At 39.4% G+C, this 16,755-nt stretch overlaps 1 protein-coding gene across 1 annotated transcript; it reads right to left on the bottom strand.

Moving 5' to 3' along the window:
- Window positions 1–13,831: 13,831 nt before the first annotated feature.
- On the bottom strand, window positions 13,832–16,316 carry LOC127530015 (uncharacterized). Its single transcript, XM_051935573.1, has 2 exons — window positions 15,914–16,316; window positions 13,832–15,747 (listed from the first exon to the last, which is right to left on the bottom strand). The coding sequence occupies exon 2, from the start codon at window positions 15,185–15,187 to the stop codon at window positions 13,832–13,834; it is 1,356 nt and encodes a 451-aa protein (XP_051791533.1). The 5' UTR covers window positions 15,188–15,747; window positions 15,914–16,316.
- Between the last annotated feature and the right edge of the window lie 439 nt (window positions 16,317–16,755).

Genomic DNA, 16,755 nt, shown 5'->3' with positions numbered 1-16,755 from the left:
AGCATATTTAAATATATATCGCGGATTTTTCGCTGCTTCGCGGGTTTCTGCGGACAATGGGTCTTTTAATTTCTGGTACATGCTTCCTCAGTTGCTTTGCCCAGTTGATTTCATACAAGGGACGCTATTGGCAGATGGCTGAGAAGCTACCCAACTTACTTTCTTTCTCTCTCTCTCTCTTGCGCTGACGTAGGGGGGTGTGAGCAGGGGGGCTGTGTGCAGCTGCTTCCTGAAGGACATGCTGCACCGGTGCTTCGCATACTTAAAAGCTCAAAGGGCACGTATTGATTTTTGACTTTGTTTTTCTGTGGCTCTCTCTCTATCTCTCTCTCTATCTCTCTCTCTCTCTCTCTCTTCCTGCTCCTGACAGAGGGGGTGTGAGCTGCCGCCTTCAACAGCTTTGTACCGGCGGTGCTTCGCATACTTAAAAGCCAAAAAGCCCTATTGATTTTTTTTTTGACTGCTTGCTTTGCACTCCTTTGAAAAGGAAGATATGTTTGCATTCTTTTAATTGTGAGACAGAACTGTCATCTCTGTCTTGTCATGGAGCACAGTTTAAACTTTTGAAAAAGAGACAAATGTTTGTTTGCAGTGTTTGAATAACGTTTCTGCCTCTCTACAACCTCCTGTTTTTCTGCGCAAATCTGTGACCCAAGCATGACATTCTAAAAATAACCATATAAACATATGGTTTCTACTTCGCGGATTTTCCTATTTCGCGGGTGGCTCTGGAACGCAACCCCCGCGATGGAGGAGGGATTACTGTATACGATATTCATTTTATGACCTGTATAGTACATTTCAGAAAACATTGTGTGGTGACTCAGTATTATGGTCTAACTACATAATAAAGACAAAAGAAAACTCTGTGAATAGGTGAGTGTAGACATGTCAGGTGATGGAGACATGAAAATATCCCAGTCACTGACTATCTCTTGGAATCCAGTTAAATCAAGCATTAAGAAATGGAAATAGTGTGGCACAGTTGTAAATCTGCCTTGAGCAGGCTATTCCACAAAAACTGAGTGATTGCGCATGTAGACTAATGACTCTGAAGAAGGTACAGACTGAGGTGAGACTGGAAAGACAGTGCATGCAGCAACTGTTGTCAGGATGCTTCACCAGTCACTGCTTTAAGGTAGAGTTGCCAAGAGAACACCACTGTTAAAATAAACAAACACGACAACTTGGCTAGAGTTTGCCCAAATGCACAAGGGAGACTCTGATGTCTGCTGGAAGAAGGTTCTACTCTCTGATGAGACTAAATTGAACTTTTTGGCCATCAGACTAAACACCATATTTGGTGTAAGCCAAAATTATCAAAAACACACCATCCCCTGAAAGAGACCTGCACCTTGGAAGATGATTTATTTTCCAGCAGGACAACATCCTTAAACATAAAGCCAAAGCTGTACAGGAATGGCTTAAAAACAACAATATTATTGTCCCGATGACTCATTTATAAAACAGTCCATGGAATTGAACATGAAAATATGCATATTCCAAAAAACATGAAACTACATATGCCAAAAAAATCCAATTTAATAAACCTGACATTCACACATTTGTATGCAATTTACTCTTTATAAACCACAATTTCCTTTTAAATGTGCACACGTAAATACATAGTCATGATGTTGCAGACCTTCATTGGCTGGTAGAGCAGCCAACCACCTGACGCATTCCAGGTCACTGCACTTACATTTGAGGAGTTCTATGGTGTGTAGCACCTCATCATTCGGTTTATGACTTCCAGCACAGAAAGCATGATGGAGCTGAAGCTTGACAGAGATATTTCTGAGCTGTCAGCCAGTTTCCTCTGGTAGGTGCCTGTTGCTAGAAAGCCAACCATTGTTAAAACTTGGATTTGAATGGGTGTAGCCCAGTTTCAGGCAGTGAGTCTTTCTATTGCTGATGATCTAATTCAGAACAGAGTTCCAAGAAAATGGCTCTTAGAAGCCTAAATCGCCTCATAAGCCAGTCATCATCAAGGGTAAAACAACACTGCCTGTTCCTAAAACCGCATTCCATTTATAGATGACCAGTTGAATATTCTTCAAGCAACACCATGATGCACCATGTTGTGCCAAACTATTAGCCTGTTTGAAGAGACTGTAGGGAATGTGATTTATAGTTTTCTGTACACATGGAGTGAATCCTACCTGTGAAAGTCCTTTTTTTTTTAGTTTTTGATTTTTTTTAGCTTTTATTCAATTTGTGTTTTTTTGCCATTCTCCAAGTTTAGTTTTAGCTTTTTGTTCTATATGTTTTATTTAGTTTTTCAGCAAATGTCTTTTAGTTTTTGTCACATTTTATTAGTTTTGTATTACTCACCAAAATTATCCACACAACTCAGTTTTGCAAGTGTAAACACAGTTTTTTTCATAGTGGTCAAACTGTATTTCATTCATATTATACTCATTAACTTAACGCATACAATTTTACTGTCTGTGGCAGAACTCAATGTTCTCATGATAATGTGACAGTTCCCAGTATAATCAAAACATGCGAGAATCAAATGACAGTGTGCTCTGATCTTATTTGTTACTTTAACCTTCAACAAGTTTAAGCAAATGGTTATTTAATTTAAAAATATATGTATTCTCTTTGCAAGCAGTAAGTTCACCACACACACACACATACTCTTATTTTATATTAATTTTTTATATTTCTTGATGCTGACCATATGTCATCTACCCATTTCCAAACTTTGAAAGTATCTTTTTTAGGGAATCCTAACTGGCTATTTATTTATTTTTTTAATACTGCTGATATCACTATTTGACCTGTGCTAATAACAGTAACAGCAGATGTATAAAAAGAATTTCCACAAGCATACCATTTATATTAAATACTGAACATCTGTTAAAGCAACATTTCAGATCATTTTCTTAATAAGCAACATGCAAAACCTGGGTAGCTCCCTGTGAGTCTAAACAGGGAGGATTCAATTTAACAACACATGTAGAAATAAACAGATTTTGGCAGTTGAGAGTGCTGAAAAGCACACTTCTAATATCCAGCTATAAAACAATATCTGAAGTTACGCACACTCAGTCTATGTACAACTGGGGAGAACATGCAAACTCCATACAGACAACGACCGGGTTAATAACCAAACCTGAGTTCATGGCACTGTGTAATAATAATAATATATTTTATTTATGTATCACCTTTCTTGTGCGCAAAGCACTTCCCAAATATTAAAAGGAATACAAATAGGAATAAAAGCAAAAATGACATTAATAACACAGGATGAAAATTAATATCAAATATTAAACACCAAATAATAGATTATTATTTGAAAGTCACAGTTCTAAATAGGAAATAAGAAAGCCTGAAAAAAAAGAAAGCCATAAACAAATACCACAATTTGTTTACGATTACAAGTAGAATTATAAATGTTAATGTAACAAGTGCTCATGACGATATGCAGCAATGAATAAGATAAGGGCAGATTTCATTATTAGTTTTATGGCAAAATGCTGGACATCGACCATTCAATGGCTGTTTGTTTGCCGTTCAGTTCAAATCTAACAATCCCAGCCAGACCTCTATGCCACTGCAGAGTAAACACTTAGATGATGTCGCCACATTTAGAGATGCAAACTCCTAAAGTTTTTTTTTTACTTCATTTTTGCATGACATATCAAGATTGCAGTTGGCAATGAAACAAATAGTTCTAGTCCTGTACCACTGATAAGCTATATGTTAAGCACAGCAATATTAAACAAGGAGAGTTTGTAACACACATATCCATTGGCAGATTTTTTTTTTTTTCACTATAGAGTAGATTTGATACAATACTCTTGGTAAAATGAAACCTGAGCAGGATTGTGTACTTCATAATTAAGAGTGCTGATAAGCTTCCAAGAATACAATACAATACAATACAGTTTATTTTTGTATAGCCCAAAATCACATAGGAAGTGCCGCAATGGGCTTTAACAGGCCCTACCTCTTGACAGCCCCCCAGCCTTAACTCTCTAAGAAGACAAAGAAAACTCCCCAAAAAAAAAAACCTTGTAGGGAAAAAATGGAAGAAACCTTGGGAAAGGCAGTTCAAAGAGAGACCCCTTTCCAGGTAGGTTAGGCATGCAGTGGGTGTCAAAAGAAGGGGGTCAATACAATACAATACACAGAACAGAACAAATCCTCAATACAGTATAAAATAAAAGTTATTTTAGAAGTAAAAAAAAAAAAATAAAAATTTTAGAAGTACGGAGCAGAATTTAACAGTAAATGATATCATATAATAAGATTTGGATATTTTTAGAGTCCTGGAGCCCTCATCCATCAAGCTGCCTCCCCCATTTGGCCATTCCACGGCTGAAACAGTGCTGGGCCAGCCAATCCGATGAAAGGACCCCTCTTTCCCACGATTCCTGCGATCCTCCATCAGGGATGACTTTACCTTAGGCAGGCAAAACAACTTGGCAGGTGGGCCGTGGCACCAAGTGCCACATTTGAGTAACGAGAAGAGAAACAGAAGAGGTGAGGGTTAGTAACAAATTATAACTATCATGTTACTTATGTTTTAGTGCTAATGACTAACAACAGAGATGCAGACTGTACAGTTAATCAGCAGCTCTAGTCAGGATATGCTAAACTGAAGTAGTGGGTCGTCAGCTGGGATTTAAAAGCTGAGACCGAAGGGGCATCCCTTATAGTAGCAGGCAGACCATTCCACAGTTTAGGGGCCCTGTAACTAAAAGCTTTACCTCCCATTGTTATTTTATTAATCCTTGGAACCATAAGCAGACCGGCATCTTGAGATCTTAATGTGCGGTCAGGTTTGTAAGTCATGATAAGTTCAGACAAGTAAGCCGGACCTTGGCCATTTAATGCTTTATATGTTAAAAGGAGGATTTTGAAATCTGCCCTAAATTTAACCGGGAGCCAGTGTAAGGATTTAAGAACTGGAGTTATGTGTTCGTATTTTCTTGTTCTTATAATAATTCTTGCAGCCGCGTTTTTGATTAACTGGAGGCTGTATAGAGAACAGTTTGAACATCCAGTGAACACTGCATTGCAGTAGTGAATCCTACTAGAAATAAATGCATGAATTAATTTCTCAGAATCCTGTTTATTTAGAAAGCGCCTTAATTTCCTAACATTTTTAAGATGGAGGAAACATGTTTTGGGCAACTTTGCAATATGCGCTTTGAATGACATGCTAGAGTCAAAGCTCCTAGATTGCGCGCTGATTCAGTAAAATTAATTGGGATTCCAACTGAGTTAAATGATGACAAAATATTGTTATGATCAGCGTCATTCCCTCCAACAATTAACATCTCTGTTTTATCTGTATTTAAAGACAAGTAGTTCTCATTCATCCACTCCTTTAATTCGCTAACACAACTAATTAAAGACAACATCGGAGAAACTTCATTTGATTTAAATGAAAGGTATAACTGGGTGTCATCTGCATACGAGTGAAAATTAACATTATGTTTCCTAATGATAGATCCCAGTGGAAGCATGTAAAGTGAAAACAGTAAAGGTCCCAGTACTGAGCCCTGCGGGACACCATATTGAACTTCTGTGTATAATGATGGAGTACTGTCAGTAAGAACTAAACCAAGCGAGAACGGTGCCTGTAAGCCCAACATCATTTTCTAGCCTGTGCAGTAAAATAGAATGGTCAATGGTGTCAAATGCTGCACTTAAGTCCAACAACATAATTACAGTGGAGTTTCCTTCATCAGAGGATATCAGAATGTCGTTTACAACTCGTGTTAGTGCCGTTTCTGTACTATGACCAGTGCAAAAACCAGACTGGAACTTCTCAAATAAATTGTAATGCATAAGGTGTGTCTGAAGCTGACTGGAGACTACTTTTTCTAGTATTTTTGAGAGAAACAGTAGATTTGAAATAGGCCTATAATTATTTAGTATGTGTGGGTCTAGGTCTGACTTTTTAAGTAATGGTTTAATGACTGACACTTTTAGTGCATCAGGTACTGTGCCATGCAATAATGAACTACTGATAATGTTTAGAATAGGCGCTGCAAGAACATCCATTGCACTTTTTACTAGTTTTGTCGGCACTGGATCTGGGGAACAAGTAGTGGGCTTCATTTTAGAAATTAAAGTTAAGACTTCCTGCTCAGTTACAGGATTAAAATTACTAAAGTGCTGAGTGCAATGTGAGACATGGTCTGCTAAGCTAGTATTTGGTTTGTACTGTGATGCTGAGATCTGGGATCTTATATTTTTAATTTTCTCATTGAAGAAGTTCATAAAGTCTGTACTGCTAGTATCTGTTGGCATTTTGCACTGTTGATCTGAATTTCCATTTGTTAATTTAGCCACTGTTCTAAACAGTACCCGAGGATTTTTATTATTGCTATCTATTAATGTAGAATAGTATTCTGAGCGAGCTTTAAAGAGGGCTTTTTTATATTTATTAACACTCTCTGTCCATGCAATTTGAAGACATGTAGCTTTGTTGTTCTCCATCTGCGCTCCAGTTTTCTACACTCTAATTTAAGAGCTCGAGTGTTTTCATTAAACCAGGGAGAGTTTCTATGTGCTTTGATCACTTTTATTTTAAGGGGAGCCACTACGTCCACAGCATCTCTCAAGGTCACATTATAATGTGATGTTAGCTCATCTAAATTGTTTTCCACGTTTACATTTGATGTTAACTGATCTAAATGATTTTCCACAATTACACTCGACTTACTCAAAGTATCTATAAATTTTGAAGCAGAATTAAAATCTAGATGTCGCACTGTCTTTGTTTTAATCTGGGAGTTTGTTGGCAAGGGCAGGACTAAATCAAATGTAATTAAGTAGTGATCGGAAATAAGTTCATTTAATGGAGTAATATTTAAATTTTGAATTTCAACTTGTAATCTAATGTGTGGTTATGATTCATGAGTTGGACCTTTGACAATCTGACAAAATCCTACTGAATTTAACAAATAAGTAAAATAGTTGCTAAAAGTGTCAGTTTCCACATCAATGTGTACATTAAAATCCCCCATCAGTACTACGTGATCATAATTTATAGCCAAATTAGATAGAAGGTTGCTAAATTCAGTCGTGAACAATGAATATGGCCCTGGTGGTCTGTAGACTAGCACTATAATTGTGTTGGAATCTGTTGTAATATTTAAAATGAATGCCTCAAAGGATGTAAATTTGCCTAAATTCTTAGAAGTGATTTGCATTTTGTTACAATGAATTATTCCAAGGCCTCCTCCTTGACCAGAATCTCTAGACTTATGAAGGAACGAGTATCCTCCTGGTGACGCCTCAGCTAGGGGAACAGTGTCACATTTACTAAGCCAGGTTTCAGTCAGAAGACACAGATCTGATTTTGTACTTAATATAATATCATTTACCAAAACAGCTTTAGTGCCAAGAGAGCGAATGTTCAATAAGCAGCATTTAAAACTGCATGCTTCTTTCTGAACTGGTGATATATTTTTTGTTTTAATTTGAAGTAAATTTCTATTACAGATGTCCCTGGTGGAGGGTCTGGTTTTATCCCTTGGTCTAATTATATATCTTATTTTTTGGTTATCGATTAATTTAAGGTTTGTATCAAGACTAAATTTACTGGATGCCCCACGACAAGGATTATGGGTAACAGCTTCAGGAAAGTAACAGGTGGGATAAACAACAGCCTGTGATTTAACACAACATGACTGCGGCCTGGATGGTGCTCTAATCAGTCAACCAGGCAGTTTTGCTGCCATATTTTGGGATAATACATGAGATCCCCTCCAGTTAGGATGAAGACCATCTCTTCTGAAAAATCCAGGCCTTTCCCAAAAATCATCCCAATTGTTCACAAACGCTATGCTTTTATTTGCACACCAGGTTTCTAGCCAGCAGTGAAGGGAATGCAACCTGCTATAAATCACATCCCCTCTATGTAATCTTGGTACAACTAAATTCCGACATTTTCTTTTAGTTTTGATGCAAAAAGAGATGAAGTTCCTCTTTAATACCTCAGATTGTTGTGAATAAATATCATTAGTGCCGACATGCAGCAATAAGGTAGATACTTCATCGTCAGCGACACGGTCCAATGAGGCCTCTATGCCAGAAATCTTGGCCCCTGCAAGGCACTTAACATTAACTGCTGGTTTAACATAGTTTGGAATTCTAACATTCCGCACTATGGAATCACCAATTATGAGCACTTTCTTATTCTCAGTTTCCACAGGCGCGCTGTGGAATGCTGAGAATCTGTTCTGGGTCCGAATTGGTGACCTGGGTGCCGGGGGACTACATTTTGGATTCTTAGATCCCCGCCTCACTGTTACTCACTCGCCCTGTGGCTGAATTGGTGCTGCTGACTTCAGCCGCGCACTGACTACAGTGGGACCTGGAGAGACTGAAGCTGAATCAAAAGTAGCTGAATTGTCTAAACAAACCGAGTCGATCCAATTTTTGGTTTGCCTAATCGCTATCAGATTCCTAACGCGGTCCTCCAATTCACAAATTTTCCCGACCAACTCTAAATTAACTAAACACTTTTGGCAGGTGAAGCTGTCTACACTGTCGGCCAGAAAACCTGAACTGTACATGCTGCAGGACACACAACATATAAATGTGCCCTCAACGGGCAGAGAGCAGCTAGAACTTACGTTTAGTATTTATGTCATCTTCTCCGTTTTTTGTAGTTACTTAAGTGCTTTTCGCTTCAGCTGAATCACTAAGAAGAGCCTGGTGACTTCCTGATCCCCCAGTTAAAAGCTTTGCAATACAGTGGCATTCAAAATCTGTTACGGTTACTGCCATCTCACCATTTTCTATTGATGGACCATTTAACATATAGAAGTTCATTATGATAGTATGTCAGGAACTTGATCTGCGACAACACACTGCCCACTCTGAAACATCAGTACTAATAACCTGACTAAAATTAAATGTATATGTGCAATGTTCAGTGAAAACAATGATTGCATGCTATGCATATGCTTAATCTGTCACTGCAATGGCACAGCCAGCAAACAAGCAATATCTGTGTGAAATAAGGGTGAAATTGCTAAAATTTCCTTCATTCTTTGGCATATAAAGATTCAATTTTTTTCCAGTATAAATACTGACTGAATTTAAAGTGTGAAGCTATTTAAGCTTGACAAATCTCCCATTGTTCTAGTTTTCCAACCACACAGCTACATCTTTCAAAGTTACATGTGGCACACTGTAAGATCCTTTTCCTTGGAGTTTGGTGAAAGGTGCCTTCCACTCACAGGCAACAGGGCATCTGTGACAGATGGTCAATTATGGCCAATGAAATGAAAGTCATTGGTGAGTAATGAGGCTATGGAAGTTCGTTCTCAGTTCTAGAAGGGAAAGCTGACTGATGGCTGTAATGACCAATAACATCCACAGGTTCTGATGCTAGCAACATGGGGTACTTGCACATACACACAAACCAATGCTTATTTCTAACTCTAAGTTAACTCTGACTCATTGGTTTTAACAAATATTTAGTAAATAACCAGTAACTGCACACTTGAATTCACACAATGCACAAAGACTGCTGTGGTGAAAATCAAAATTAAAAATGATAAAAACTAGGTTTGTCTGTATTTTTATTTTCTAATTTTTGTTTAGTTCAAGTATTAAGACATTCTTTTAGTTTTATTTTAAGGAAATTATTATTTTTTATTAACAACATGTTTTGTTTCAGTTTTCGTTAATGGGAATAAGACAGTAGGGACTGCATTGATTTATAATCCTGGTAAGCAGTGGTGGCTCTAGCATATTAGTGCTCTATTTGTAGATGAAAATTGTGCTTCCAAACCTTAGATGCACCTCTTAGATTTGAGGACATTGATACACGTTATTACATCCAACAGTGAGGGTTCCCTGTTTATGTTTCAAGTGTGCTGAGAAACATACGTTTTAGCAATGAGAGTTGGTTTCTTTTGGTATTTCAAGCATACTGTAATACATATAATGTTGCAAGGAACCAGAGGGGGATGGAGTGGGTGATTTGTGGTTCTCCTTTGTGTTGCACTGAGTCCGAGTATTTCTACCATAGCTCTGTAATCTTAAAAAAAGCCACAACCAAGCTTTTGGTACCCAATGCAACCATCTTAGTTAGTCTAAAGTTCCATATCTCTGCATTGTTGCAATCAGTCTTCTTACTCACGATTTAGTGAAAAGCTCAGGCTTGGGGACAATTGACAAGCTGCCATTTACAATCTGATCAATCCTATGCTTACTATGGTGTGAATCAATAGTGTATTCATCAAATCTAGCAAGGAATGGAATGAAACTGCTCAGTATTTCCCCTTTGCTTCTCCTTCAGTATCACATTGTCCTCCTGTTGCCGTTTGGCTGATGCACCTCCTTTCTTAAAACGTGAAACTTTCTCGCAATCTTGTTTTAGCAGATTTTCTATACAGTGCATCTGGAAAGTATTCACAGCGCATCACTTTTTCCACATTTTGTTTTGTTACAGCCTTATTCCAAAATTGATTAAATTCATTTTTTTCCTCAGAATTCTACACACAACACCCCATAATGACAACGTGAAAAAAGTTTACTTGAGATTTTTGCTAATTTATTAAAAATAATAAAAATTGAGAAAGCACATGTACATAAGTATTCACAGCCTTTGCCATGAAGCTCAAAATTGAGCTCAGGTGCATCCTGTTTCCCCTGATCATCCTTGAGATGTTTCTGCAGCTTAATTGGAGTCCACCTGTGGTAAATTCAGTTGATTGGACATGATTTGGAAAGGCACACACCTGTCTATATAAAGTCCCACAGTTGACAGTTCATGTCAGAGCACAAACCAAGCATGAAGTCAAAGGAATTGTCTGTAGACCTCCGAGACAGGATTGTCTCGAGGCACAAATCTGGGGAAGGTTACAGAAAACTTTCTGCTGCTTTGAAGGTCCCAATGAGCACAGTGGCCTCCATCATCTGTAAGTGGAAGAAGTTCGAAACCACCAGGACTCTTCCTAGAGCTGGCCGGCCATCTAAACTGAGCGATCGGGGGAGAAGGGCCTTAGTCAGGGAGGTGACCAAGAACCCGATGGTCACTCTGTCAGAGCTCCAGAGGTCCTCTGTGGAGAGAGGAGAACATTCCAGAAGGACAACCATCTCTGCAGCAATCCACCAATCAGGCCTGTATGGTAGAGTGGCCAGACGGAAGCCACTCCTTAATAAAAGGCACATGGCAGCCCGCCTGGAGTTTGCCAAAAGGCACCTGAAGGACTCTCAGACCATGAGAAAGAAAATTCTCTGGTCTGATGAGACAAAGATTGAACTCTTTGGTGTGAATGCCAGGCGTTACGTTTGGAGGAAACTAGGCACTGCTCATCACCAGGCCAATACCATCCCTACAGTGAAGCATGGTGGTGGCAGCATCAGGCTATGGGGATGTTTTTCAGCGGCAGGGACTGGGAGACTAGTCAGGATAAAGGGAAAGATGACTGCAGCAATGTACAGAGACATCCTGGATGAAAACCTGCTTCAGAGCGCTCTTGACCTCAGACTGGTGCGACGGTTCATCTTTAAACAGGACAACGACCCTAAGCACACAGCCAAGATATCAAAGGAGTGGCTTCAGGACAACTCTGTGAATGTGCTTGAGTGGCCCAGTCAGAGCCCAGACTTGAATCCGATTGAACATCGCTGGAGAGATCTTAAAATGGCTGTGCACCGACGCTTCCCTTCCATCCTGATGGAGCTTGAGAGGTGCTGCAAAGAGGAATGGGCGAAACTGGCCAAGGATAGGTGTGCCAAGCTTGTGGCATCATATTCAAAAAGACTTGAGGCTGTAATTGCTGCCAAAGGTGCATCGACAAAGTATTGAGCAAAGGCTGTGAATACTTATGTACATGTGATTTCTCAGTTTTTTATTTTTAATAAATTTGCAAAAACCTCAAGTAAACTTTTTTCACGTTGTCATTATGGGGTGTTGTGTGTAGAATTCTGAGGAAAAAAATTAATTTAATCCATTTTGAAATAAGGCTGTAACATAACAAAATGTGGAAAAAGTGATGCGCTGTGAATACTTTCCAGATGCACTGTAAATCACATAAAATAGTAATGTTGATAAAGAAATTGTAAATTACCTATATAATAATGTTACTTTCTATAATTGGTTTTAGTATGTTGGCTAAGATATGCTCATGTTCTACAAATATTAGTTACTAAGTGATTTGCAATGAGGTGGTATACATCTGAAAAAATATAATGGGCACAAACCTACCAATTGTCAAGATGTGAAAGTGAAAGAGGTAGGTATGGAACATGATGCTTGGATCAACACCATCACACTACCATGCCTTCTAGAGTAAGAGCAATCTCTTAACGATCAGTTGAGACCCCTGAGACAGACAGTCCAAATGAAGAACTCATGAAACTGAAAAAATCCCATAAAGTGAAAGCAGAGAATACATCAGATTTAAAGTTAATAACATAAAACAGGCAACTGTGTATCTGGTAGAAAATAGTGACCAGGAGAAATATCGGGGGTACCGTTCTAAAACTGATTGCCTGCAGCGCAATTAGAAAGATATTAAAATTTTGCTAAATACATTATATAAATTTTACAAAAATTATGACAAAAACATTTAATTTCTAATCTTTCCTATTCATTTTTGCAGTGACTAATGAAAGATCCAAAAGAACAAAGCAAATTCCCATTTCAGGACTAGGATACAAAAACAGAACATCAATGCCCACTTGTACAATTGAAACTACCACCTGATTTTGTTGTAGGAGGTGTTGGCCTGTTCTGTGGACGGTTCTATGCTGGGCCGGTTCTAGACAGGCATATATGAGGGGGCAGACAGAAATGTGAAGGGGGCACATGGTGGCGACAGAGGCGGGAAAGGGGTGGGGGTGTTGTTGTGCTCTGGATAACTGTTTTTGTCATGTAATTGGATTGCACTTTGTCAGGCCTCTACCCTAAGACCTGTCCAACTTGGGTGTCCCACCTGAAGGCTAAGCTTCTGCTGGTGTAGCTCTTAGGGTCACTGAGGCACGCAAACCCCCTGACCATGATAAGGTGGCAATCCCTCAGGAGGAAAACTGAAAAATAAAACAACAAAAAATAAAATTAAATATTCCTCATCAGATTATAACAACTAAAAACATGAAATTTACCTTAATTGGATGGCCTGTATCAAATATATTTGAACCCAACAATAACACTTCTCACTATTGCCAATATTAACAAAACTAAAAAGGGTAGGCCAAGTTATAAAAAAAAAAATCAATTCACCAAGTCTTGAAAAATAACACTGAAAAATAGAATAAAAAAATAAAAAATAAAATAAAGAATAAAATAAAATATCCATCTAGATCTTTACAACCAACAACATAAAATTTACCTTAATTGGATGGCCTAATTCTCAAATAAATTTGCAAAAGCCAATATTTACAAAACTAAAAAGGGTTGGCATAGTAATTAAAAAAAAACAATTCACAATGTCTTTTCCTACAATCCTCAAACTAATTTGTAGAACACAACAGATTTAGAACAGAACATTTTAACTTTTTTCTTCTTTTTTGTCTTGTTTTAAGCTTGCTTGCAAGCAACTGAACTCTCTGTTTGCAACTGAACAGCTCCACTCTCTTTTCTCCTCCATCCACTCTACAACAGTCTCCTGTTTCCCTTTGCAAAAACTCTTACAAATTCATCCATATCCAAGTTATTTGTTATGGACTTCTTATGGGCCAAGATCACCAAATTCCTCTTTCTTTTATGTAACATGGTGCGACGATAGGGGGTTAGGACCTGTGACAAAGTGGAGAAGGAACTCTCACACAATGCTGAAGACACACCAATTACCAGGGCTGTTACATACAATTTATGCAACTCAGGAAAGGCTTCCTTGTACTACTGCAGGAGTTTACACACAGTGGACAGATCTGTTTCCTTTGAACATTTTTTGAGCAGCATCTGTTTTGCCACAAGAACTTCATTTTTCAGACTTACAACATCTGCTACAGTGCCAGCCATCACAGCCAGAGGGTGCAACAGGGTGGAATCTAGAAATGCGCTAGATTTGGGTGCAAGACTAGATATGGTTGTCATCAGGTCAATATTCTTGTGTGAAAATCTAGTTTCCATTTCTGAAATGGCCCTGTCAAGGATGTTGAGCAGGGATCTTTTCAGAGACTGATAGGGGGAAATGGTAGGGTCACCAGAGTCTGTATGGCCCAAAGTTGAGAGCACAACACTTTGACCCAGGTGTTTGCTCATTGTTCTCCTTCTCTTTGTTGGATGTGACTCATCCTCAGCAGGAGATGACACTCCCCAACAGTCATCCTCACGGATGTTTTTTAAGGAGTCCAGTGCTCCACTAACAACCTCAGAAGCACTGCACAAATCAACTGACTGAGACTGTAGAATAGCATTTGCTGGTTTCAAGACACCAAGCACCCGCACTAGGAACTTTCCAATCTCAAAGAAGTAATGCCTCTTAATTTGGCATAGCAGGCCTGATGCCTCGGTGCACAGGTCAACTGCAGCATCATCATCCTCTGTCATCTCAGATAGGATACTAAGGATTTGTTCTTGATTGTCCACAGTGCACCTTGTCACCTCATAGTGGCTTGTCCATCCGATCTCAAGCAGCTTTTTTATGCAAGGTGCATCATGTTTATTGAGCACATAGTGGTGGTGAAAAAAGTTGTAGAGTGAACTAGATAGGCTAAAAAATCTTTTTGCACACGGCTCACTCTGCATGGCATGCACAACCACTAAGTGCAGTTGGTGGTTGTAGCAATGGATGTATGGGACATATCTGCCAAGCCTCTTTTGGAGCAGAGCTTGTACACCACCTCTAACCCCACTCATCACAGAAGCCCCATCATAACACTGGCTAAGTATACTGTCAGCACTGTAGCCAGCATCAGAAAGGTGTAACAGTATCTCAGAGGTAATGTACTCTGCATCAAGTTGTTGCAAGTCAAGCAAACCAATAAGATGCTCCTCTGGCATGGAATTTCTGACAACCCGTATTATCACAGACAAATTTTCCACATTGCACCTATCCCTGGTCCCATCACTTTTAAGGCAAAACCTTGCAGAATCAGCACTTTCATATTTTTTCCTGACCTCTCCAAGCACCATGTCAGCCAGTGTTTGGATAATTTTATTTTGGATATACTTAGATGTGTAATTTGCATTTTTTGGGATACCCTTAGCAATGCTTGCTAGCTTCTCATCCTTCTCTAAGGTATATTCCATCAGTTTTAGAAAAATACCTGAAGCAATGTCATCATCATTACCCGCTGCATCATTTCTCAAGGTTTCTGCAGTCCCACGGAGCCCCAACTCATTTACACAGAGAAACCTTATAGCACTACCAATACTCTTGACATAGTAATTTTTTTTTCAAGTTGTGTTTTACCAACCAACATTGAATCCACAGTCACCCCTGTGGCCTCTCTGCTGTTATGCTCAGTCCAGATGGTTGCAGCATGTACATGGTTGTGGCTGGACACATGCCTCTGTAGCCCCTTGTCTTGATCAAGTGCTGCTTTCCAGTTGTTAAAACCAGTTAAGGTAAAAACTACATCCCTCTCATTAACAGTGCTGACATATTTCTGACAGGGGAAACAGAAGCATGCGTCCTGCACAACAGAGTACTCCAGCCATGGTCGTGTGCGGTACCAGGCAGGATTGAATGATCTTAATGTTGTACCACCAAATATATGTTTGGGGTAACTACCCAGTATTGGCTGGGATGGTGTATTGCCATTTAAGTCACTGGGTAGCTGAGCGGATTGCTTTGGGGCAGCAAGCCTCTTTTGGAGCAGAGGTACAGGAGAAGCAGTGCCTGTTGATGCCACAGGAGTAGACATGCTAGCTTCTGTCTCTGATGTACCAGCAGCAGCATCATTGCTACTGGTATTGGTACAGGCAGGAGCAGCACCACACTTTTTAAAAGCTTGGAAAAAAAGGATGCATTACAGAGCATTAACTTTCCCTTTGTGAGCTGCTGGAAGCTGGGGTGGAAAGTGAATAAGCTTTACTAAAATCGCTGTGATTACATCAGTATATGAAACGAGAAAACTGTTGAGTGCAGAGTTGAAAGCTGGGGCGGGGCTTTGTGTTGGGGTCTGACACACACATAGGTCTTCCAGTCGACTCTATGCAGCAGACAGGCTCACAGTGGTGCTTGTGGGATCAAGAAAGAAACACTTCTCTACCAGACTGAAACTGTGAGAAGAACAATGGACTAGTCCCCCATTGACTGTACAAATATAGATGTATTTTTTAGTTGTTGTTAATTATCTCACAAGTCGCTATGATTTTGACGACAGAGATTTGCTGCTTCCTCAAAGCCTCCCGCTGCTGCGCAGCTCATTTTGCTCTGCCCTGCCTGAGAAACCTGACACCAGGTCATTTGCATACTAACAGTGATTGGATGTTTACCTGGGGGGAGGGTGAGTGGGGGATCTCTGCCGAGTGCTGTGTGAGCCTGCGCACAAACAGAGCACGGCAGGAAACAGCAAACAAGAGGTGAAACCTATCATCTCATTTGTGCCTTTTCCAGTGGATATTTCAGCTACTGTAGTAAAGCTTGTCCATATTCAGTTTGTGGGTAATCTATTATTTTCTCAACTTCTAAAAGTTTGATTCAAGGGGTGTAACAAGGCACTATATAGGCGCCCGACCCGACACAGATGGACACAGAGGCACATATAAAACCAATAAATACTTTTATTTTCTTCACCCGTGGGCGCACGTCTTCTCCGTGACCCACAGGTAATACACAGTCCAAAAAGCACTTGATACACACACCAACAGTT

The sequence above is a fragment of the Erpetoichthys calabaricus genome, chromosome 13 (assembly GCF_900747795.2).
Source record: "Erpetoichthys calabaricus chromosome 13, fErpCal1.3, whole genome shotgun sequence".
In the NCBI taxonomy this organism is placed as follows: domain Eukaryota; kingdom Metazoa; phylum Chordata; class Cladistia; order Polypteriformes; family Polypteridae; genus Erpetoichthys; species Erpetoichthys calabaricus.
The sequence above is the reverse complement of the archived record's forward strand: the minus strand, read 5'-3'. Positions and strand labels throughout refer to the sequence as shown.